The sequence below is a fragment of the Nakaseomyces bracarensis genome (assembly GCF_045282275.1).
Source record: "Nakaseomyces bracarensis strain CBM3 chromosome Unknown Scaff13_0, whole genome shotgun sequence".
In the NCBI taxonomy this organism is placed as follows: Eukaryota; Fungi; Ascomycota; class Saccharomycetes; order Saccharomycetales; family Saccharomycetaceae; genus Nakaseomyces; species Nakaseomyces bracarensis.
In genome coordinates this window covers 224,821-246,620 of record NW_027263959.1, presented here as the reverse complement: position 1 = coordinate 246,620, position 21,800 = coordinate 224,821, and the positions used below count along the sequence as shown (strand labels likewise).

The window sequence follows — 21,800 nt, the reverse complement described above, 5'->3', positions numbered from 1 at the left end:
GAAGCACCACAACTTTACTCGGTATCTACCTTAAAAAGGTACCGCTTTTGTGTTTGGTTTAGTTCTACTTGTTTGAATGCATTATATTTCTATTTTTTTTCTGGTTTGCTCTCGTATTATATTTTTCAAGAATTGCATTTATACATATACAAAAATATTATTACTAGTAATATTTATAATCTTGGAAGGCATGTATCCCATCCCATTTTTGCTTTACTGTGTACAATTTTCTAATTTCCGCCTATGAGCTTTAGTTGTATCCTTAGATCATGGGGACACAATGGGCCAGCTTGAGTCATACGTTCCTGCCAAGAGGGATCCAACTCCCATTGAAAGGTCTTTAATAGATCACATATAAATATCCGCCCAGCTGTCAAAACCATTTTCTCTCCAAGGCAAATACGCTTACCACCATGAAAGGTATTCATTGTGCAGTTGTTTTTTGATATTTTCCAACGTTTTGTAATTTGTTCAATATTATCACCCCATCTTTCTGGCAGAAATTGGTCTGCATTTTCACCCCAATATTTTTTGTCATGTGTAGTTCCAAAATTGTGATAACCAACATAGCATCCTTTTGGAATGACTACATTATCTCCTATGTGAACTTTAATAGATGTTTTACGGTTTATGATAACACTTAGAGGCGGTAGGAATCTAAGAGCTTCGTAAAAGAATGCATTTAATAAAGGCAAATACTGCAAGTCACTGTAATTTTCCATAATCTTTAATTCTTGTCTAAGTGTTACTTGCCAACGTGGATATTTTCCTAACAGGTATACTAGGTTAGAAAAAAACAATTGAGGATTCTCATGTCCCGCAACTAATATGATCACAATATTGTCTGCTAGTTGTTTTTCGGTTAGCTCACCATCATAATGAGCTCTCAACAAACCTGCACCGACGCTGTTACTTTTATTAAATCTATTTGTTCGTCCCAAATTTTCTTTCACTTTATCGACTAGTTTATTTCTGAAGGATTTAACATCAGCAAATGCATCCAATCGAGATGGTATAGGTAATTTGTCGAAAAATGGGAAGTTTAGATAGAATGGATGAAATATTTTTTTTTTTATCTCAGTCAACTCTAAATGCAATTCATTTCTTGCATCTTTTAATGCCCTAAAATCAAAACCTAGACCAATTTGGCATATGTTATCTAATGTTAGCTTTTGAATAAAGGGTATAATTTGTACTATATTATGGCCTTGGTTAAATAACTGCCTCTCTAATAGTTTACAAAGTAAAATAGAATTCCTTTGTAGAATACCATTATCAAAATGTTGTAATCCATCTTTAACAATATTACGATATTTTACCCATTCTGCACCATGAGCGCTAATGACGTTATCACCCGTATAAGCTGCTAGTACACTATAAGGGATTTTTTTTTGATTACCACTCTTCTGAAATATATGCTCATTCTTGAAGATTTTATTCAAGTATTCGGGCTTGGAAACCAATATATTCCATCTTGAACCAAAAAATATCTTTACTGCCCCATACTTTTCCATTTTATCTCTAATATATATATTGTAAAATGTAACCTGGTCTATACCCAATAATTGGGGAAGGAATATAGCAAAAAATGGTATTGTTGGTATATTTCTAGGATAACTTATTGGTGGAAAAATCACATTGATAGTTACAAAAATTAGCAGAAGTAATATTGCATAGATTAGATAATTTAAAAAATGGAACATTGGTTTTATTGTAAATTATTTGGTTTGATTGTTTTGAATATTGGTTAGAAAGTTAAAGAATGGAACAACGATGATTTGGCAATTGCATGTTTATATGTAGTCATCATCTTTTATATAATGGGGGAGATTAATTTAAAACAAGTACTAATACGGTTATAGCTCATTACAGAATAATTATTCAAGAAATAAAATTTAGACTTGTAAGGAAATAGCTGGTTTTGCCCTCCAGAACCTGTTTTACCTTCGAGAACCTGTTTTACCTTAGAGAACCTGTTTTAGTAAGTTAAAATGGAAACAACTCGGTATTCTAAGGATTGTTGAACTCCTTGGTATAGTGAATTGTAAGTAGTTGTAATACACAAGAAGCCAGAGATTTAGATAACGGAAAGAGGAAAAAATAAGATTAGAATTGTGGTAGTAATGTAGCCGTGCCGCAAGTTAAAAAAAGAGTTTCTAGAAGTATCAAATGGTAGTAGTAATTATGTAACATATGAGCTGATAAGATAACTTGTTAACAAGTCTGTTTGTTGGATATGCAAATATATCCTATTTGGTAAATATGGTACTATAACCTACACTTATGAACCTTAATTCCCAAAATGGAAACTCCGATGTAGATCACTTTTCCTAAAATGTACAATGTAGGGGAATTTTCCCATACCTGGAAAAATTAAGGTAAAAAAAAAAAAGAAATACAATACAATGGAAAGTATTGAAATATCTTTCTTTGAGTTACCATGGGGAGAAGAGACAATAAAGCCCGTTATTATTAGGGAATTATCAGGGAAAAATCTTAATTATTAATGTTATGTTGTTGTGTTATCGGCTGTAGTAAGTAAAGATTAGTCTTGTGTTGAAAATATTCTAACATGTTAATCTTATGTTTCCCCTTCAATCGTTTGCAAATGTTAATTCTGGGTCGAATTTCCTAATTTGATAATGTCGTTCATTTCTGAACAGTATTAGAACAGCCTTTATGCATTTATAACTGAAGGTGGCTAAATAAATGACGTTATTCTCGAATTGATCAACAGAATAACTTATATTATACCCAAACTTGACTAATCAGGTCCAGTTTGGTACTGAAAGGGTATTCCTGAATAGGGTTAGGTGACAATGAATCATAGATTAACTTGAAAACCTTATTTTTCTGAACATATAAATACAATAGGACCATGCTTTGGTAATATAGGTATATGTATCTGATGAAGAGGGATCTGACCTCATAACTCTTTACAATTCACTGATACCTGACCAACATGACTATTCAAAAAAATGAGTCAAATGTCGCATTTGAAGATGCTTCTATTGGACAGACCCTTAACCGCTCTACATTTGGTAAAATTGTTGCTATATATTCTAGAAGTTTGACAAGCGGAACTCTATATTCTATTGATCACAAGAGACAATCGGATATTGAGAATTACTGGGAGGAGTTTTTTGAGTTATTTGTAAACTTGAGAGGTATTCCTTCAACAGTCACTACAAAAGTTACTGAATATTATATACATGCTGAATTGGGAGCTAGGTATATTGATGCTTTGACTACGCCAATAAAAATTTCAGAATATCATAAAGAAGGAGAATTTCAAATGAGAGGATGTATCAGTACTATTGAGGATGAATCTTATTTTAATGATTGGTTTATCTTTCATTTACTAGATCAGTGCCGTATACAATTTAATTGTGCTTTGAAAATCGAGCCAAAGGTTCCTTACCATGAAATATTTGCTCGATATTTTGAAGATGAGTTAAAGAATACGGTCGCTCACGATGAATGGGATACCGTGGGTCGTAGATATTTTGTAGAACGTGTCAAGTATTTTACTGACAGGTATAAACGCATTGAATGTATACTACCAGCGTTCCCATGCAAATCTTCTAACATGAATAAGGTTAATAATACTGCTCCAGATAAAGGTGAAGAACTTGCATTGAGGAGACTCGTCAAGGCAACAGAAGATGTTACTACTTTTTATCCACCGGGTTTGAAGATTTGGATTGTAAGCGATGGACATGTTTTTTCAGACTGTATTGGAGTTGATGACGCAGTGGTCTCCAACTATACCAGTCAGCTGCACGAACTCTACAAAAATATAGTTAATCCAGAAAAAGATTCAATTGGATTTTGTGGATTAAAGGAACTACTATTCAAAGGTAACGCATCGAATGCCTTCAGAACTGAGTGGGTAAGTGATGTCAATATTGACCACTATACTGGAACACAAATCTGTCCTCACTCAGATTTATGTAGACAGATTTTGATGCTAGGATGTGATACCGATGCTGGATTGTTAAAGGAGCAAATTTCAATTCCAGGACATCCTAGGCTATATTTATATCGAGGTTTTTCGAAATTTATGATGGAGGACTTGGCACTTTTGCCTTATTTTCAAGATATGTCCAGAAAAGGATTTAAGAAAATTATTTCTAAGATTGCATTCAATATGATTAAGAGGAATGATGCGTACTCAAATTTAGTAGAGCTCATATTCCCACATCATTTGAGAATCTCAATTCATGCTCATACAAATAGTGGACCTAAATTCGGTATAAAGGTTATTTCTACGAATCAATGTAAAACTACTAGGACATTAAGTATGGATGAAGAGCCAATATATGAGGATTTATTACACATTCCAACACCATGGCATAACTGTGTTGTCAAGATTGAAGGCAATAACTGTAAAAAGGATAAGTTTTATCTCGTAAAATCGAAAACCGTGAGAGATGCTATCGAGAGCGGTGAATATGTTGGGTACTGGAAGGAAGGTTCAATCAAACTTGGAGAAGGAGGTCACTTCGTTGTGAAAAAGGTATATTACTGATATTGACATATTTTTTATTTGAGTTTGACACGTCCCTCTTCATATAGATTTTTTTCGACAGTAATTGCTGTTTCATGGATTATATTAGGTAAAAAAGAAATATTTGAAGCTAAAGCTGGTTTACCACAAAATTTCTCCCGTTATATCTTTCAATTATACAAGTTCTTTAAGGTAATAAATTAACTTGTTTTATTAAAGTTTTTTCTATGGCTCTAACAAAAAAAATTTTTGTTATAGTTCCAAGCTATGGGTATACCTAACTAAATACCTGTTCGTAAAATAATAGTATTGTAAAACACTCAATAAATATTGTGTTAGTTGTTTATTTCACATCTTTAGAAATATAAATAAAAAAAACAAGAAATTTAAAATAAAATATTAAGAGAAAATTTGTTATACTAAATAATTAGTATTGTGGATATTAACGTTATAGGGCATGATTTGAATAAGTTATGTAATATAAAAATACAAAAAAAGTAACGTCATGGAAGAAAAATTTCTAATATACAAAATCAAAATTTGGTTTTTATTTTAAGCATTAAATTACAAGGTGTATTGATGATTTTAACAATAGTATAACAATCAGTAAAATAGTTCAAAATTCAGGGTGTGCTTCTCGTTTGTTAGCCTTTTTATTAATCTGTTGTTTAATTTCAAGGCATTATCGTTTTAGTGCATTATAGTTATTACATTTAGTTGTTTTGTTCCTCTAAGATGGTAATCTCTTCTTTTATTTTTTTACTTTATTTTCTTCTGTTTTTATCAACTAATTTTATGATGTAGTTAATCATGTTCAAATGATAATTTCGGTTTACAAGTGAGAACATAATAGAGTAACGAAGGATGAAATGAGGAGCAAAAATAATAGGAAAAGGACATCAGATAGCGCCCAAGTAATCTTCTTTGATGGAACCAATTGCGTGTATAGAGCTGACTTGACTTATACAACCTTCGATTTTAACTCTGATTCTTGATTTTATAGTAATAACATCCTCAGAACTTTGGTAAGAAGGTGGGTTAGAACCGGCATTAAATGTCAGGTCTGAAGGCATTAAATGTTTGGTTACAAAGACCTTCATTGGGCCTACTTGTACTTCAAAACCATGCTGGGAACAGGATACCACAGTTCCGTCCACCACTTCACCTTTAAAAGGCTTGAACACTACAGCACGATATTTGACTTTGAATTCAGCTGAACCATCAGTCGGTAAAATTCTACCACGTTCCACCTCTATATTATCATAATCTAACACACACAAAATATAGCCAAACTTACCAGTACAAGAACCTTCTACCTCCTGTAAAAGCTTGGTTTTGATATATTGTTTCATTCGTGGACCGAAAAAGGATGGATGTAGTGTAACATTAAGTGATAAGTCTTTAATAAAAAACATCTTTTTTTTTTTTAACTTTTTCTATAAGGAAATTAGTCTTTCTGTAATATGCTAGAATGCTATTCTGTATTTCTGGTGTACTGTTTATCAATTATTATAATGGTATAATACTCAGTGTCTACGTATATTTATTCGTTAGGTCAAAAATCCTGCTTTTTCCCCTCCTTTCAAAGACAAATTGCCAGTTTCCCTTCCTTTTAACAATGAATGATAGTGGAATCCGATGCTCAATTGCATGAACAACTCGACCATGAGTTATATCATCCTAAACTCTTATGTGCTACATTAACCTGCAACTTTGTTAGTTTGGCCAATATTTTTTTTTTTTTTTGCCAAAAGTTTCGTATAGTGCTATACTTTCTCACGTGCAAGTATCGAGAAGAATTGAAGGAAAAAAAAACTGAGCTCGACAGTTCCAAAGGAGTTTTATCGAGAAGAACAGCTTGGATATTGTTTAAGTTGATTGCTACAGGAGGGGTGTCACATATATCTTGGATATCAAAGGTTAAAAGGATATATAAAGAGTACTTAAATCAACTTGTTGATCTAATACTTCTTTCATTGGAGACACGACAAGAGGTACCGAAGAAACATAACAAGAAGTATAAAAACAGTAATTAGACAAGGATGCCTAGATTAGTTGGGAAATCTGTCAGTGACCATATCTTAGGGTTAGCACAACAAGGTATTGAGAATAATGCTGCTCATTTCAAAGTAGGTGGTAAGAAGTTGTATTTCCCTAAGGCGAGGGTGATACTATTGAGGCCGAATGCCAAGCATACGCCATACCAGGCGAAGTTTATTGTTCCTAAATCCTTTAACAAATTAGATCTGAGAGACTATTTGTTCCATGTATATGGTCTACGTGCTATGAATGTGACCACCCAGTTACTCCATGGCCGTTATGAGCGTGTAGGTAATATGGCGTCTCCAAGGTATCGTGGCCCGCAGATCAAGAAGATGACGATAGATATGAATGAGCCCTTCATCTGGCCCGAAGAAGACGTCGAGAATACGTTGTTTGACAAGGAATTCTCTCAGGAGCTCAACAAATACCGTGAAGAGACCATGATGAACATAGGTAGTGATAAATTAAAGCCGTTCAAAGCCTTCGGAGGAGCCCTAGGACCCTTCAATGACAACATGATAGCACAGCCATTCATACCCAAAAACCTCAAGAGGAAATTAATAAATGAGAAGAAGAAAGGACCAGATCTATCGAAGATCAATCAACACTTGTAAGTATTTTAATTTTTTTTTTTTTTCTATAAAGAGAGAATTATATTTAAAAACCATGTACATAATAAAATACGTCATATCCTCTTTGTTTTTTCTTTATGAAAAACTTTGTGTATCTATGCAAGTTTTAGTTATATTTCCACGGATGCGGAGGGGGGGATAGATACCACGTAATAGTTTAATTAAATGTGCTGTTTTTTTGTTATCCGTTTATCCAAGCCTTTTTTCATGTTAGTCATAAAAGGGAGCGGCATCACAAACAATTACTATGTTCAATAATAATTCTATAAGATTACTCTGTTATAAGGAGGTTTGTATGGTGAAGCATCACCGGCATCGCTGTCGCAACCACTTCAGGACAATTTTAAGGGTTTCTTGTCCTTCTTAATGCGGGTCCTCACAGAAACACAATGGGAAGAGGCAACTAGAAACGCGGGGAGGACAAAAGGGAAAAAGAGGCACTGTGGACAGAAAGAGGGTTTTTTCCAATTGGGAAGTTTTCCACGGGTATGTGTACTATATTGGGATGAACAGTATACAACAACAGGTATAAACAATACACACTAAGCTCTCCCCCGGATCCGTTAAAGTTGTCAATATGGTAGAAATGCCTCCATAAGGGGGTTGCTGTATCTAATATGCCCCGGGGTTTCGCTATGATTTGTTGGTAATGAATAAAGAAGTGGCTGTTGTTACTAGCACCTAAATGCAGATGATCATCTTTTCTTAAAGGGGAGTAGTGAAGGGGAAAAAGGAAGATTGAGATTGAATGAGAGAGAGAGAGAGGGAAAAAAGGTTAAGTATATCGTGAAGAGTACGAGGTTAAAAATAAATAAAAAATACAATAAACGGAGCCGTATATCTTTTATGTATTTACTTTCTTTTTAATTTAAAGCCAATATAGAGATAAATTAATATATTTTGACATTTTTTTTATGTAGAAAAAGAAGGGGGGGGGGAGTTAAAGACTTTGAAATACTGTGATGAAAATGGTTTCCGTGGAATCGACCAAGGGGGGTGGGAGGAAAGAGTGATGGCTTAATTGAATAAAGAAACATATAAATAAAATATAAGGTAGGAAAAGAAACCTTTCATATAAAGATATATAAATAAATGATAATAAAAAAAAAAAAAGAGAGAGCTTGTGTATATATATTTTTCTTGTAATTATTAATTGAATAAGAGAAGTAGCAACAAATAAAAAATATTACCTCAATAACAATAACACAAACTATATAATAAGTAAAAGTGAAAGAGATAATAGAAGAAAAATAAAAACGTATTTAAGTGATTACTAAAAAAAAAAAATAAAATAAAATAATCTCATATAATAAAACACCCAAAACAATATAAAGAAAGTCAAAGAAAAGCAAGAAAAAAAAATATTTGATTATTAATAATGTCTGACACTTCCTCTTCAGTGTCGAGTGTGGAGTCGCACCACCCTTATAACGGGTTTGATGCTCAAGTTGAAAAAGATATTAGAGAGCTTGCTCGCTCTATGACGAATCAAAGTCTCGGGAATACATCTACGCTCGGACAAAGTGATGTCGAGAGTAGTGCTAATAGTCTCGGGAGGCGGTCTTCTATCTTCAGCGGGGAGCCTGGGTTGGATCCCGTCACGATGGATGATGGGGCTGCAGATTATGATCCTAAGCTGGATCCCAATAGCGATGATTTCTCGAGTAAAGAGTGGGTTAAGAACATGGCAAGGATCAAGAATGGTGATCCCGAATTTTACAAGCCTTACTCTATAGGTTGTTGCTGGAAGAACCTAAGTGCTTCTGGTGAGTCCGCAGATGTAGCGTACCAGACTACTGTGCTAAATATTCCTATAAAATTGCTGGGCTCTGCTTGGAGAAAAGTAAGACCCACAAGAGAGAGTGATACATTCCAAATTCTGAAACCCATGGACGGTGTTCTTCACCCTGGTGAGTTGCTCGTGGTGCTGGGTAGGCCAGGTTCCGGTTGTACCACGCTACTAAAGTCAATATCGTCTAACACGCATGGTTTTAAAATTAGTAAAGACTCGATGATATCATATAACGGTTTAACTCCAAAGGAGATCAAAAAACACTACCGTGGTGAAGTTGTATATAACGCTGAAGCTGATATTCATTTACCCCATTTGACCGTGTACCAAACATTGGTAACGGTTGCTAGATTGAAGACACCGCAAAATCGTATTAAAGGTGTCTCCAGAGAAGACTTTGCCAACCATTGTACAGATGTTGCTATGGCAACTTACGGACTACTACACACAAGAGATACCAAGGTCGGTGACGATTTAGTTAGAGGTGTTTCTGGTGGTGAAAGAAAACGTGTTTCCATTGCCGAGGTCTGGATTTGCGGGTCTAAGTTCCAATGCTGGGATAATGCCACAAGAGGTCTTGATTCTGCTACCGCTTTGGAATTTGTGAAGGCTCTAAAAGTTCAAGCTAATATTGCAAAGAATTCCTCGGCTGTTGCCATTTATCAATGTTCTCAAGATGCATACGATTTATTCGATAAAGTATCCGTGCTATACGACGGCTACCAAATTTATTACGGTGATGCACAACATGCTAAGAAATACTTTGAAAAAATGGGTTACTATTGCCCTAAAAGACAAACTATCCCTGATTTCTTGACATCTGTCACCTCTCCCGCTGAGAGAAGGATCAATAAAGAATATCAAGAAAAAGGTATTAGTGTCCCACAAACCGCTAAGGATATGGTAGACTATTGGCATAATTCCGATGAATATAAGGAATTATCTGAAGAAATAGATGAGACTTTAGCCAAACATAACGAAGAAGCTAAGGAAGAAATCAAAGAAGCTCATATTGCAAAGCAATCAAAAAGATCTAGACCAACTTCTCCTTACGTGGTGAGTTACATGATGCAAGTTAAGTATATTCTAATTAGAAACTATTGGAGAATTGTAAACAGTAAGACCGTCACAATCTCCCAGGTGTTTGGTAATTCTGCTATGGCCTTTATTTTAGGTTCGATGTTCTATAAGATTCAGAAGACTTCTACTGCGGACACATTTTATTTCCGTGGTGCAGCTATGTTCTTTGCTGTCTTGTTCAACGCTTTCTCTTCCCTGTTAGAAATTTTCTCATTATATGAAGCAAGACCTATTACTGAGAAGCATAGAACATATTCATTGTACCATCCAAGTGCGGATGCATTTGCATCGGTTATTTCGGAAATTCCTCCAAAACTTGCAACAGCGGTTCTGTTTAATATTATCTACTATTTCCTGGTGAATTTCAGGAGAAATGGTGGTAATTTCTTCTTCTACTTTTTAATCAACATAGTTGGTGTCTTTGCAATGTCTCATCTTTTCAGATGTGTTGGTTCGCTAACGAAAACATTGCAAGAGGCTATGGTTCCCGCCTCCATGTTGTTGCTGGCTATGTCAATGTATACTGGGTTTGCTATCCCAAGAACAAAGATGTTAGGATGGTCTAAATGGATTTGGTATATTAATCCACTGGCATACCTTTTTGAATCCCTAATGGTTAATGAATTTCATGATCGTAGGTTCCCTTGTGTTACTTATATTCCTAGAGGAGGTGCATATGATGATATTACTGGCACTGAAAGAGTTTGTGCTTCTGTTGGCGCTATCCCTGGTAATAATTATGTTTTAGGTGATGATTTTTTGAGAGAAAGTTATGGTTACGAAAATAAACATAGATGGCGTGGTTTTGGTGTCGGTATGGCATATGTTATCTTCTTTTTCTTTGTATATTTGATATTATGTGAGTACAATGAAGGCGCAAAACAAAAAGGTGAAATGTTAGTGTTTCCTCACAGCGTTGTTAAAAGGATGAAGAAGAAGGGTATCTTAAAAGATGATGGGAAAAAAATGGGTAACTCTGATATTGAGAACAACTCTGATTCAACTGAAACTGCCGCTACTAATGAAAAAAATTTGCTGAACGATTCATGTGATGTTGGTGGGACTGATAGTACTGGATTAAATAGTAAGGAAAGCAGTCCTCAAGTAGGTCTCTCGAAATCAGAAGCCATTTTCCATTGGCAAAATTTGTGTTACGATGTCCCAGTTAAAACAGGAATAAGAAGGATTTTAAGCAATGTTGATGGGTGGGTTAAACCTGGTACCCTAACCGCTCTTATGGGTGCTTCCGGTGCTGGTAAAACCACCTTATTAGATTGTTTGGCAGAAAGAACTACTACAGGTGTAATTACTGGTGATATCATGGTTGATGGTAAACCTAGGGACACATCATTCTCTAGATCGATTGGATATTGTCAACAGCAAGATCTACACTTGAAAACTGCTACAGTGAGGGAATCATTAAGATTTTCAGCATATTTAAGACAACCAGCTCATGTTTCAATTGAGGAAAAGAATGATTATGTTGAATCCGTCATCAAGATTTTAGAGATGGAAACATATGCAGATGCAGTTGTTGGTGTCCCTGGTGAAGGTTTAAATGTTGAACAGAGAAAGAGATTGACAATTGGTGTAGAACTTGCCGCAAAACCAAAGCTATTGGTATTCTTAGATGAACCAACCTCTGGTCTAGACTCTCAGACAGCATGGTCTACATGTCAATTAATGAAGAAACTGGCAAATCATGGTCAGGCCATTTTGTGTACTATTCACCAGCCATCTGCCATGTTGATGCAAGAATTTGATAGGCTATTATTTTTACAAAAAGGTGGCCAGACGGTATATTTTGGTGACTTAGGTAAAGGATGCAAAACTATGATAAAGTACTTTGAAGATCATGGGTCTCAAAAGTGCCCACCTGATGCCAACCCAGCTGAATGGATGTTGGAAGTTGTTGGTGCAGCTCCTGGTTCCCATGCTAATCAGGATTATCATGAGGTCTGGAGAAATTCAGACGATTTCAAGAAGATTAAAGATGAATTAGGACAAATGGAAAGAGAACTATCCAAAAAAGCTGTCGATGACGATCCAGAAGCAGGGAAAGAATTCGCTACCTCATTATTCTATCAATTTAAGCTTGTGTGTTATCGTCTGTTCCAACAATACTGGAGAACACCTGATTATCTGTGGTCAAAATATATTTTAACTATATTCAACCAATTGTTCATCGGTTTTACTTTTTTCAAAGCAGATCATAGCATGCAGGGTTTACAAAATCAAATGTTATCCATTTTCATGTATACTGTTATCTTCAACCCAATTTTGCAACAGTACTTACCATCATTTGTGCAACAAAGAGATCTATACGAAGCAAGAGAACGTCCATCAAGAACTTTTTCATGGAAGGCATTCATCTTAGCACAAATTGTTGTTGAAGTTCCATGGAATATTTTAGCTGGTACTATAGCTTTTTGCATATACTATTATGCTGTTGGTTTCCAATATAATGCTTCTCAAGCTGGTCAATTACACGAAAGAGGTGCGTTGTTCTGGTTGTTCTCAATTGCATACTATGTATATATTGGTTCAATGGGTATTCTTGTTATATCTTTCAATGAAGTTGCTGAAACTGCAGCACACATCGGTTCGTTGATGTATACTATGGCCTTATCATTTTGTGGTGTCATGGCTACACCAAGTGCCATGCCAAGATTCTGGATTTTCATGTACAGAGTTTCCCCTTTGACTTATTTAATTGATGCCTTATTATCGACAGGTGTGGCAAATGTTGATGTTCATTGCTCCAACACAGAGCTTGTTGCGTTTACTCCACCCACTGGTTTAACATGCGGACAGTATATGACGCCATATCTGAATGTTGCAGGAACAGGTTATTTGTCAGATCCTGCTGCTACCGACGAATGTCATTTCTGTCAATATTCGCATACTAATGATTTCCTAAAATCAGTAAGTTCGAAATATTCAAGAAGATGGAGAAATTACGGTATTTTTATTGCCTTTATTGTAATCAATTATATCGGTGGTATTATTTTCTACTGGATGGCAAGAGTTCCTAAGACAACAGGAATGGCTGCTAAAACTTCGAACGCTATGAAATCTAGTAAATTGAGAAAGTATCTACCTTTCTAGGGAATGGTTTATTCAGGGTTTTTAAAAATATGATAGAGATCTCATTTACAGCATCAGCTTTGTCTGTGATTTTATTTGTACCTTACTTTGTTCTAATTAAATGATAATTCGTTATTTTACTCCACTCTTTCAATATCTTACTGATAAAAGAGTTAGATACGGAAGTTTGAAATGTAAACGAAAAAAAACTGTATAATAGTTTTGATTTTATCACATAAATATATTCTAATTAGTTATTTGTAAAAATGCAAAATAAAAACAAAAAATAAAAAAAACTAATGTTTGAAAGAGATGGATGTATCTCTAGTCCTGCCTAATATCATATGTTTACATTATAGGAACATTCGTTATACTATATAATAAATATTCCATCTTCGGGTACATTTCCTATGAAAAAAATTTTCTACGTAAGTATTGCGTGGTTATTGTCGTTATTATACTTAATATTTATAATATTTACAATATCAAATGTCTTCAGAAACCTGTATAAGAAGACTATTTGAATTGAATTGAATTGTTTTATTTGTATCTCCACTTTTCGAAATACAACAGCAAATTTCGTAACAACCAGGTTCAATTGGTATCAACTCGAGAATATTGTTAGTTTCAGAATTAGTAGAAAATATCTGCGACAGCGATCCATTATAAAGAAGTCTTTTATTTGATCTCGGAAGTAGTTTACTTGAAGGATATTCGAGGATGAAGAAATGCAAGATCGCTGTCTTATCAGAATCATAATTTTTTGATTTGGAAACTAAATTCATAGGTAATATCTTACAACCAATTTTAATGGATTTTCCTACAGTACTTTTTTGTTGTTCTGAATAAAGCTTCATAGAGAATGGATACTTTCCTTTATAAAAGTTACCAACAATTCTAGGATCGAACTTTTCTAGATACTTTCTGAAATCAACTTCCCCCTTTACAGACGAGTCGGTGCTGAACTCCCATGTACATTTAATTCTCTCAAGAATGTGCTCTCTACACCAAAAACCTTCTCGCATTTCTGCTTCCTGATCTTCTTTTAATCCACTCTGAAGAAATTGGCGGTATTTAAAGACCCTTGGTATTGGCTTGCATGCTAAGTTTTCTTTGCTACAGTCTATTTTTTTGATGGGAATTATTACTCTTAACGTTCTATTCGACTCTACTAGTTTTTTCTTGGTACTGAAATCCTCATAACTGATAACTAAATTAATACCATCAATCCATGAGTTACGAAAATCTATCAATAATAACATATAATCATCTGACAACGAACTTTGGGAGTTTTCAGTAATATTTTTTATGTACCTGATCCAATCAGAGTTGTTGTCATCCTCGAATTGCATTTGGTTCAGAGGAATTATATCCATATTTGGTACTTCAATACTACGGCGTAAAGTCACCTCATAGGGTATTTTTAATTTTTTCATATAAAAGCACGATTTGTCAGCTTCTTGCATTCCGTAATCAATATTTATTACGAACGAGTCAAATTCAAATGGAACCCTGATAGTATTAATTTCTAATGTTAACTCAAATACCTCATTTGGTTCAATTACATCAGGTTTTTGTATGACTTTTATGCATTCATTCTTTAACCACTCAAGATTAGATTCAAAAATGTGTAGGTCATCGGGGAGCATCTTCTTCCAGTAATCATTTCTTAATGAGTGTTCAATATTAGTCACAGCAGTGATTTTGAGCTGATCTATTTTTTTGGACAGCGATTTATTGCGCAGTAAAATTTTGAATTGAGACTTGGTACCATCTAGCATCATCCAAGAATTTCCCGCTGATTTACCATTGTCTATTACTTCAAGATCCGGTTGCTCAGGTAGTATCTTGATGTTAAGGGATTCTTCTTTGAATGAGCTATATTTAAGTATATTTTCCATGTTTGGATGGATTGGGAGATGAGATATAGCTAATGGTAGGATTTTATATGGAAGTATAGGAAGTCCCAACACAGAAATATCCAGTCGTGTGATTTTCAGCATTTCTTCTGCGGTAGAACTTTTTATCCATACAGGTAATGTTATTGTTCTAATAGAATTACCATCTATAATATACGGATTATTGGCCGTTATTGACCGATTATCGATCTCACAATAATCAAGATAATTTTTGGGAAACTGCAAATCAGTAATTGTAATACCAAATTCATAGGGGTTCTGTATGGTACAACTGAATTCTGCACGATCATCGACGAGAAATAGTTTTGGTGATGATCCTGAGCCTTTACTGTTTTTCAATGATAATGATTGTGCTTGTTTGAAAGGGTTAAAAACCTCTTGTGGATTTAAATTACTTTTAGCTGTACTATCATTTGGAATTTTTAAGGTATCATAGGTAGTTGAATTCTCAGATTCTAGCCGTGATATAGATATAGCTCTCAAGAGAAAGGGGTCCCAATACTGTGTGATTGCCTTCTCCTTTAATAATACTTCCATATAATCCTGATATAATTGTTTTTCATAGCCGACCGCAAGAAAAGTATTATAATCGTTCAAAAGTAAAAGAGAAAATTTCTGTAAGTGCTCTTTATCTCCAACCTTTTTACAAATGCTCAAACATAATTGAAGGACATCTTTTTTCAGTTCTTTCCATTCAACAGCCTTGCTATCGTAAGTAGTCCGTTGATCATCGAGGTTATACAACTCTATGATTTTATTGAGTAAAAGATCAAAATTAGGATGCCAAGATATTTTGTTATTATAGTTATTAATTGCAACGAGTAATAGTCGTAAAATAAAAGCCTGCTTCCTGTAAAGACCGAGTATCTCAAAGGTTTTAGAAAGTAATGAATAAATGGATGCTTGAACTTCTAAATCCATGTCCTTAAGTAATAACTGAAAAAATCTTGTCGAGAATTGGTAAATATCTGTTGAAGTAAAGGTTTCATTTCCGGATTTATTCTCCTGGTCCATGTCACAGTTTATAATCCTTAATGCATCAGTATTAGATAAGATATTAGTCGAATGGCAACAAATCATGAAACTTAGAATTCGAGATAAAGTTTCTGTATATACTAGCTGGGGAGCATACTCACTGTTATGTGACAAGCTATTTTCGTAGTAATGTAGAGTTTTTTCAGTTATGGCTTTGATTAGAAGTGGTAGGTTAAGGGAATCTACCTCTAAACTCTGCTGCATTGTTGAAGCATTCAGAGAGTTTCTAGGTGATTGGATATTCAAATTCGTACTATTCCTTGGGGTTATAATTTCGCTACTGTTGTTGGAGCTATCCACTGGACATAATAATGACACGATGTATGGAATTTTAAAAGGAGTTTGTAAGTAAGATAGTATGACGAAACATATGGCTACTCCATCTAAAGCAGAACCTAACCATAGCAGATCACGTACCTTATATAGTAAAATAATTGCCTCGGTGAAGCTACTTAGTGCGTCTAATACTCTACCCGCTAGTAACTGGAAATTACCCAGTATTTTTAGCTGTCTTCCTTGTGCTCTATTTTGGGTTTTATTATCTGTATTAGTCAAAGAAGTGGAAAGTTTTAGTGATGCCGATCTTTTTAAGTTATTCGTTGTAACTTCAAATGACGATAACCTCTTTGATGCATTATTGTTAGTGTTGGCCGCTGTTAACGTCTGACTATTTATAGAAGCGTTGTTATGGAATGATGGCCCTAAAAGTGTTGTCTTTATAACGGCATTTCCTCCAATAGCACCAGGTGATCTTAATGTAACATGTTTATAAGATGAGTAATAATGGTTCAACGCTGTCAAAAAGTTTCTTGCAATGTCGCAAATAATAGTCTCGATATTATCCATTTTTCTATCATTTGTTTGAAACACATTTTCACTAATTTCGCTGTAAGAACTACTCTCGGACTCAATTTCACTAGCATATACTAAATTATGGGAAATGACAGTATGGTATTTCTCCTTGAGAACAGTCATAGCTTCAGTCGGATCCATATCACCTTTCACCAATCCGATTATCACAAATATCTTCCTGAAGGGTTCAAAGTCATACAGAAATAAGTCCAGAGCATCAGCATGGTTTATCACTGTAAAATCAAAAAATATTCTACCATTGGGGAAACCTTGTGGAGTAAATAGGGGACAGTCGATTGGCGTTATGTCCAATAACCTAACTTCGCTATTATTGCAGAATTGTTTAAATGCGTTCAGGAATTCTTTCCGTTTCCATTTCCCTACAGGAACCACAAGAGCTCGAACCTTAGAGGGATTCACAAAACTCTGATAGTGCGATAAAATATCCATTTATTTTTTTTTTAGCTTAACGTCATAAAATGATTTATCTTATCCCTCTCCAATGTTGATATGCTGCTTATGTTCCTAAATTAGATAAATACAATAAGATCAATGGAGGGTATTTAAATTAATAATACAATTAATTGATTGAATCGAATTGAAAATACTTTGATCTCAGTATTAGTTCTATCCTAACGATTTTATTTTTCTATTTTTTTCAACTGCTTCTTAATAGAACCTTAAACAATTGTAATGGAATGTATATTCTGCTAAATTGATGGTTCTTAAAGATTGGTTACTGTTGGAACTTGGGCTTATAGTTGATGGTTAGCAATTTTTCTTTTAAATCTTCACAGGTAAGCCTTCGCGTAACAGATTTTTTTTCAACCTGCCCTTTAACAAATTTCAACATATTAGTATAGTATAGTATAGTATAGTATAGTATGGTCTATTGTAGTACTGTAGTATTGTATATATATAGCAAACATTCTAATGAACAACAATCATATCATCTTGGTAAATACTATATATATGGATTGCTTACACAAGGCCTATGTCCAAAATTATGACTTGGGTTGTTTTTTCATTTAAAGAACGATATATGTCTATCTTATTGCAAGGCTTTGATAGTAGCTTCTACAATTGCTATATGTTCAGCCTTATGCACTCTTTCTTCGTATTGTTCTAGCGTTTCTTGTCCCGGGATTAGTTCTAATTCTTTTACCACGAGAGGCTCGCCTTTGTCTACTTCTTCTATCACGTAATGTACCATGCAACCTGCAGTCAATGGTTTGTTCTCAGTCTGGCATTTGTTCCAGGCCATCTCTATGGCATGAGTCGTTCCATCAAACTGGCCCGGTAGCGCTGGGTGCAGGTTTAGTATGGGTATACCCTTCAATTGTGTGAGGAACACTGGGCCCAGGATCAAAAGCCAACCAGCACATACAACAAGGTCTGGTTTCGTGTCAACTACAACCTGTGCCAGATCAGATTCAAACTTATCGCGAGCTTGCCTGCGAGACTCTGTATCTTCCTTCTTGATTTCCTTGGTATAACGATATAGCGAGTGCACTGCAGTTGGCACACCAGCTTCCTCAGCACGAGTCAATCCGTAAGCTTTCTTGCTAGAAGACACAACGTACGTCACAGATATGTCGTTACCGAGCTTACCGGCCTTCTCAGCATCCAACAGTGCCTGCAAGTTGGACCCAGACCCCGATATCAGTACAGTCACCCGTTTAGTCATCCTTGATTATTTTTTCTTTGTATTCTTTTTTTTATTCAAATGTATATAAATATGAACTGTGCCCCTAGTTTCTTACTATTCATAAATACAGACATATAAAACAATTTAATTGTAAAAAAAAAAACCTACAAAAACGTTGTTTGGCTCAAGAAATCATAATCTTCAATATCACAATATTAATAAAAAAACTGCGATGAGCTTATACTTCAATAAAAATATAGATGAATTTGGAAATAAAGAAAGATGTAGACGGCACAGAACATCCCGTAGAAACGTTCAAAAGAAGTCAAATGTAACCTTGTACGAGTACATCAGTTCGATTCTCAGTTGTATCACTATTTATTTTAACATAGAAATGATTTAGCTCAGTTTATACGGATTTTTAAATATTTTAATTATTGTGGGACACAAATTATATATTGTTTATGTGTATTGGTAAATTGTATACTTGGGGTTTCTCAACATTAAAAGAGGGGCTCAAGTATTATATTGAGCTTTGTGTAAAAATAGTGGAAAGGGGGAGGGTTATATAAAATAAGATATAAAATAAGGATGCTAGTTGGTGGATTTCCGCGAGGTGATGCCCGATGCCTAGTGTGCAATGCTTGTAATCGGCTGGCGTTACTTGATGTGGCGGGTATAGATTTTCTAGCACGTTATGTATTGGAGTATAAACCTGGAGTTATTGATTGTGGGGAGGGTAAAGGCGTGTTGGAAGTGGCTAAGAAGAAGAACCAGCTGTACCTGTTTCTTTTGGGTTATTTAAGCCCTGACAACAACAAGATATATGAGTTGAAGGCGCTTATTCGTGCAATTGATGCGGTACTTAATAAATTTGAACTGCCCCCAATGCGGGACCTTGCAAAATTGGTTCGGAGTTACTCTCCTAAATATGATCCGTACGGATACTGGGACACTGTGGGGGAATTTGATCCCGTTGATTCTGTGACGAAGATGTTAGAAGAAGAGATGAGGATAAATGACGATCCACTACCGGGACAGAAACATGTGAGATCTCCATTCTATGATGTAATAAGTGTCGTTCCCGATACGACCCGAAGACTACCTGCGATTGAGGTGAAGAACGTTGCATTATCTAAGTTTAAATTCGATAAAAATGTTTGGGAGAGACTCAATAGCCATAATTTTCCAGTACGACTGTATCTACTTTCTAGGAAAGATCCCAGAGATCCCAACTCCGATATACAGAATGATACCAAAATTGATTATAATGATGGTACACCGATAGCATTTCCAACTCCGATAGAAGTCTGGTTTAATAATATTCAAATAAAAGCAAGATTTAAAGGACTCAAGGACAAAGAGGGAACAGTTAATCCAGTTGACCTTACAGATCATATCAAATCCTGGAGATCCCTAAATACCCTAAAAATTATACATGTATTCAATAAAGAAGCATACCTTTCCTATTGCGCCTTAGTGAGACCATACGCGCCTGAGGAAGTACTTAATAACATTTTGGTGAAGCCAGCAATACCTCATCTAATGACATTTGAGTACATAAAGAAAATGTTCAGAGAAAACGACGATACAGAATTAGTAACCACATCTACAATAGTAAGCTTGAAATGCCCTATATCTTACAGTAGAATAAAATATCCTATAAAAAGCAAAAGATGTGACCATTTACAATGCTATGATGCATTATGGTTTCTACACTCTCAAGTTCAGGTACCAAATTGGGTTTGTCCTGTTTGCCAAATTCCAATCACGCTTGATGACCTGTATATATGTGAATTTTCTATGAGAGTTCTGAACTCATGCGCTAATAATGTTGAACAAATAGAGTTATTACCCGATTGTACTTGGAATCCGATATATGAAATGGAGGATTTAAGTGAGAGTGATGATGAAAAAACAGAAATAAAGTCGGATGCTGAACAATTATTGCAACACACTAACAAACAACAAACGATAGACTCTATACAACTTGGACACAAAATAAAAGAGACCCCAATAGTTTCATTATTGAGCGATGAAGAAGATTTTGTTGACATAGATAACGTAGAGCAACAGCCGAAGCGATCAAGTCTCTATATACCTAATAGTGAAGATAACCGTAGCGAGAAAAGTATAACTCTAGACCCTTTACAACATAATGATCCTGCAAACGTAAAAACTCCTACTGTGAAACACGACATTGGGAATATTACTGGCTCTCTAAATAATGATGAGGAGGAGGATGACCTTCCTTTAACACAGGTTGCGAGAAAAAGGGGCTTACCTATAGACCATCTCTTAAACTCAACTGAGAGTTCTTTTAAACAAGCCACCAAAATAAATAAACCTATGATAAAGTCTCGATTAAGTGAAAAAAGAAAATTATCACCAGCTTTAGCTCCTAACATTTTGGGTAAGAAGCCACTACAAAATTCTTCCTCAGATACTCATCTGCTTAATAATAATAAGCATATAAATTTTAGTGAAAGATTTTACAGTGATTCAAGATCACTAGACCCAAAATTGAGTAATAATATGGGGAACAACAACATACGAAGACCATTGATGCATGATGATTCTAATGAATTGGTACTTATTCATAGAGAGTCCGGGCCTGGTAATAATGATTCCATAAAATTAAAGGAAATTGGGTTATTGGATAATAATCCATTTGTAAGCCAAACCCAAGATAAGGGATTGGAGTCTTTCAATCTGCCTTCAAAAGCACAACATTCAAAAACTTCAATAAATAATGCACAGCTCCAAGGAAAGGTAGGCGAGACAATTAGTACTAATAATAAATATCCACCGCTTCCTCCAATGCCCACAAATATTATGAATAGAGCTACGTCCGCTAACTTCCCTATAAAAAACTTAGATTCAGCAAACAATGGCCCTTTGAATCATTCGGCTTTTGTAGCAAGGCCCCAATATTCGGGTTTCCTAAATAATCCACTCGGATCACGCCCTGTTGTCAATCCATTTCTTCCTCGTAAACCAACTCATAGAGGTAATGGTGACATTAACACGACTGATAATTCTAAACATAAAGACAGTCCATGGTTTCCTTGATTGCTTTTTTTTGAATAATATTTTTCTTTTGCTCTTTTTTATACTATATTTATATATTGATAGTTTTATAGATTGATGACCAAAATATTAAATGAAATTTTAAAAATTTAAAGTTACAATTCTATTGATA

The 21,800-nt window shown here is 34.9% G+C and overlaps 8 protein-coding genes across 8 annotated transcripts; 4 read left to right on the top strand and 4 right to left on the bottom strand.

Annotated features, from left to right (window-relative positions):
* Positions 1–230: 230 nt before the first annotated feature.
* On the bottom strand, positions 231–1,514 carry DIT2 (putative cytochrome P450; the record flags this gene model as incomplete). The annotated part of the gene is made up of 1 exon (XM_071054295.1): positions 231–1,514. The coding sequence occupies one exon, from the start codon at positions 1,512–1,514 to the stop codon at positions 231–233; it is 1,284 nt and encodes a 427-aa protein (XP_070908988.1).
* A 1,448-nt stretch (positions 1,515–2,962) lies between these two features.
* On the top strand, positions 2,963–4,531 carry DIT1 (Dit1p; the record flags this gene model as incomplete). The annotated part of the gene is made up of 1 exon (XM_071054294.1): positions 2,963–4,531. One exon carries the CDS (start codon positions 2,963–2,965, stop codon positions 4,529–4,531), a length of 1,569 nt encoding a protein of 522 aa, XP_070908987.1.
* An 878-nt stretch (positions 4,532–5,409) lies between these two features.
* On the bottom strand, positions 5,410–5,925 carry RPB7 (DNA-directed RNA polymerase II subunit RPB7; the record flags this gene model as incomplete). The annotated part of the gene is made up of 1 exon (XM_071054293.1): positions 5,410–5,925. One exon carries the CDS (start codon positions 5,923–5,925, stop codon positions 5,410–5,412), a length of 516 nt encoding a protein of 171 aa, XP_070908986.1.
* A 627-nt stretch (positions 5,926–6,552) lies between these two features.
* Positions 6,553–7,167, top strand: MRP20 (mitochondrial 54S ribosomal protein uL23m; the record flags this gene model as incomplete). The annotated part of the gene is made up of 1 exon (XM_071054292.1): positions 6,553–7,167. The coding sequence occupies one exon, from the start codon at positions 6,553–6,555 to the stop codon at positions 7,165–7,167; it is 615 nt and encodes a 204-aa protein (XP_070908985.1).
* Positions 7,168–8,563: 1,396 nt separating this feature from the next.
* Positions 8,564–13,165, top strand: PDR15 (ATP-binding cassette multidrug transporter PDR15; the record flags this gene model as incomplete). Its single annotated transcript, XM_071054291.1, has 1 exon — positions 8,564–13,165. One exon carries the CDS (start codon positions 8,564–8,566, stop codon positions 13,163–13,165), a length of 4,602 nt encoding a protein of 1,533 aa, XP_070908984.1.
* A 464-nt stretch (positions 13,166–13,629) lies between these two features.
* Positions 13,630–17,400, bottom strand: TRS120 (TRAPPII-specific subunit TRS120; the record flags this gene model as incomplete). The annotated part of the gene is made up of 1 exon (XM_071054290.1): positions 13,630–17,400. The coding sequence occupies one exon, from the start codon at positions 17,398–17,400 to the stop codon at positions 13,630–13,632; it is 3,771 nt and encodes a 1,256-aa protein (XP_070908983.1).
* Positions 17,401–18,001: 601 nt separating this feature from the next.
* On the bottom strand, positions 18,002–18,637 carry ADE8 (phosphoribosylglycinamide formyltransferase; the record flags this gene model as incomplete). The annotated part of the gene is made up of 1 exon (XM_071054289.1): positions 18,002–18,637. One exon carries the CDS (start codon positions 18,635–18,637, stop codon positions 18,002–18,004), a length of 636 nt encoding a protein of 211 aa, XP_070908982.1.
* Positions 18,638–19,189: 552 nt separating this feature from the next.
* On the top strand, positions 19,190–21,670 carry SIZ1 (SUMO ligase SIZ1; the record flags this gene model as incomplete). The annotated part of the gene is made up of 1 exon (XM_071054288.1): positions 19,190–21,670. The coding sequence occupies one exon, from the start codon at positions 19,190–19,192 to the stop codon at positions 21,668–21,670; it is 2,481 nt and encodes an 826-aa protein (XP_070908981.1).
* Positions 21,671–21,800: the final 130 nt, after the last annotated feature.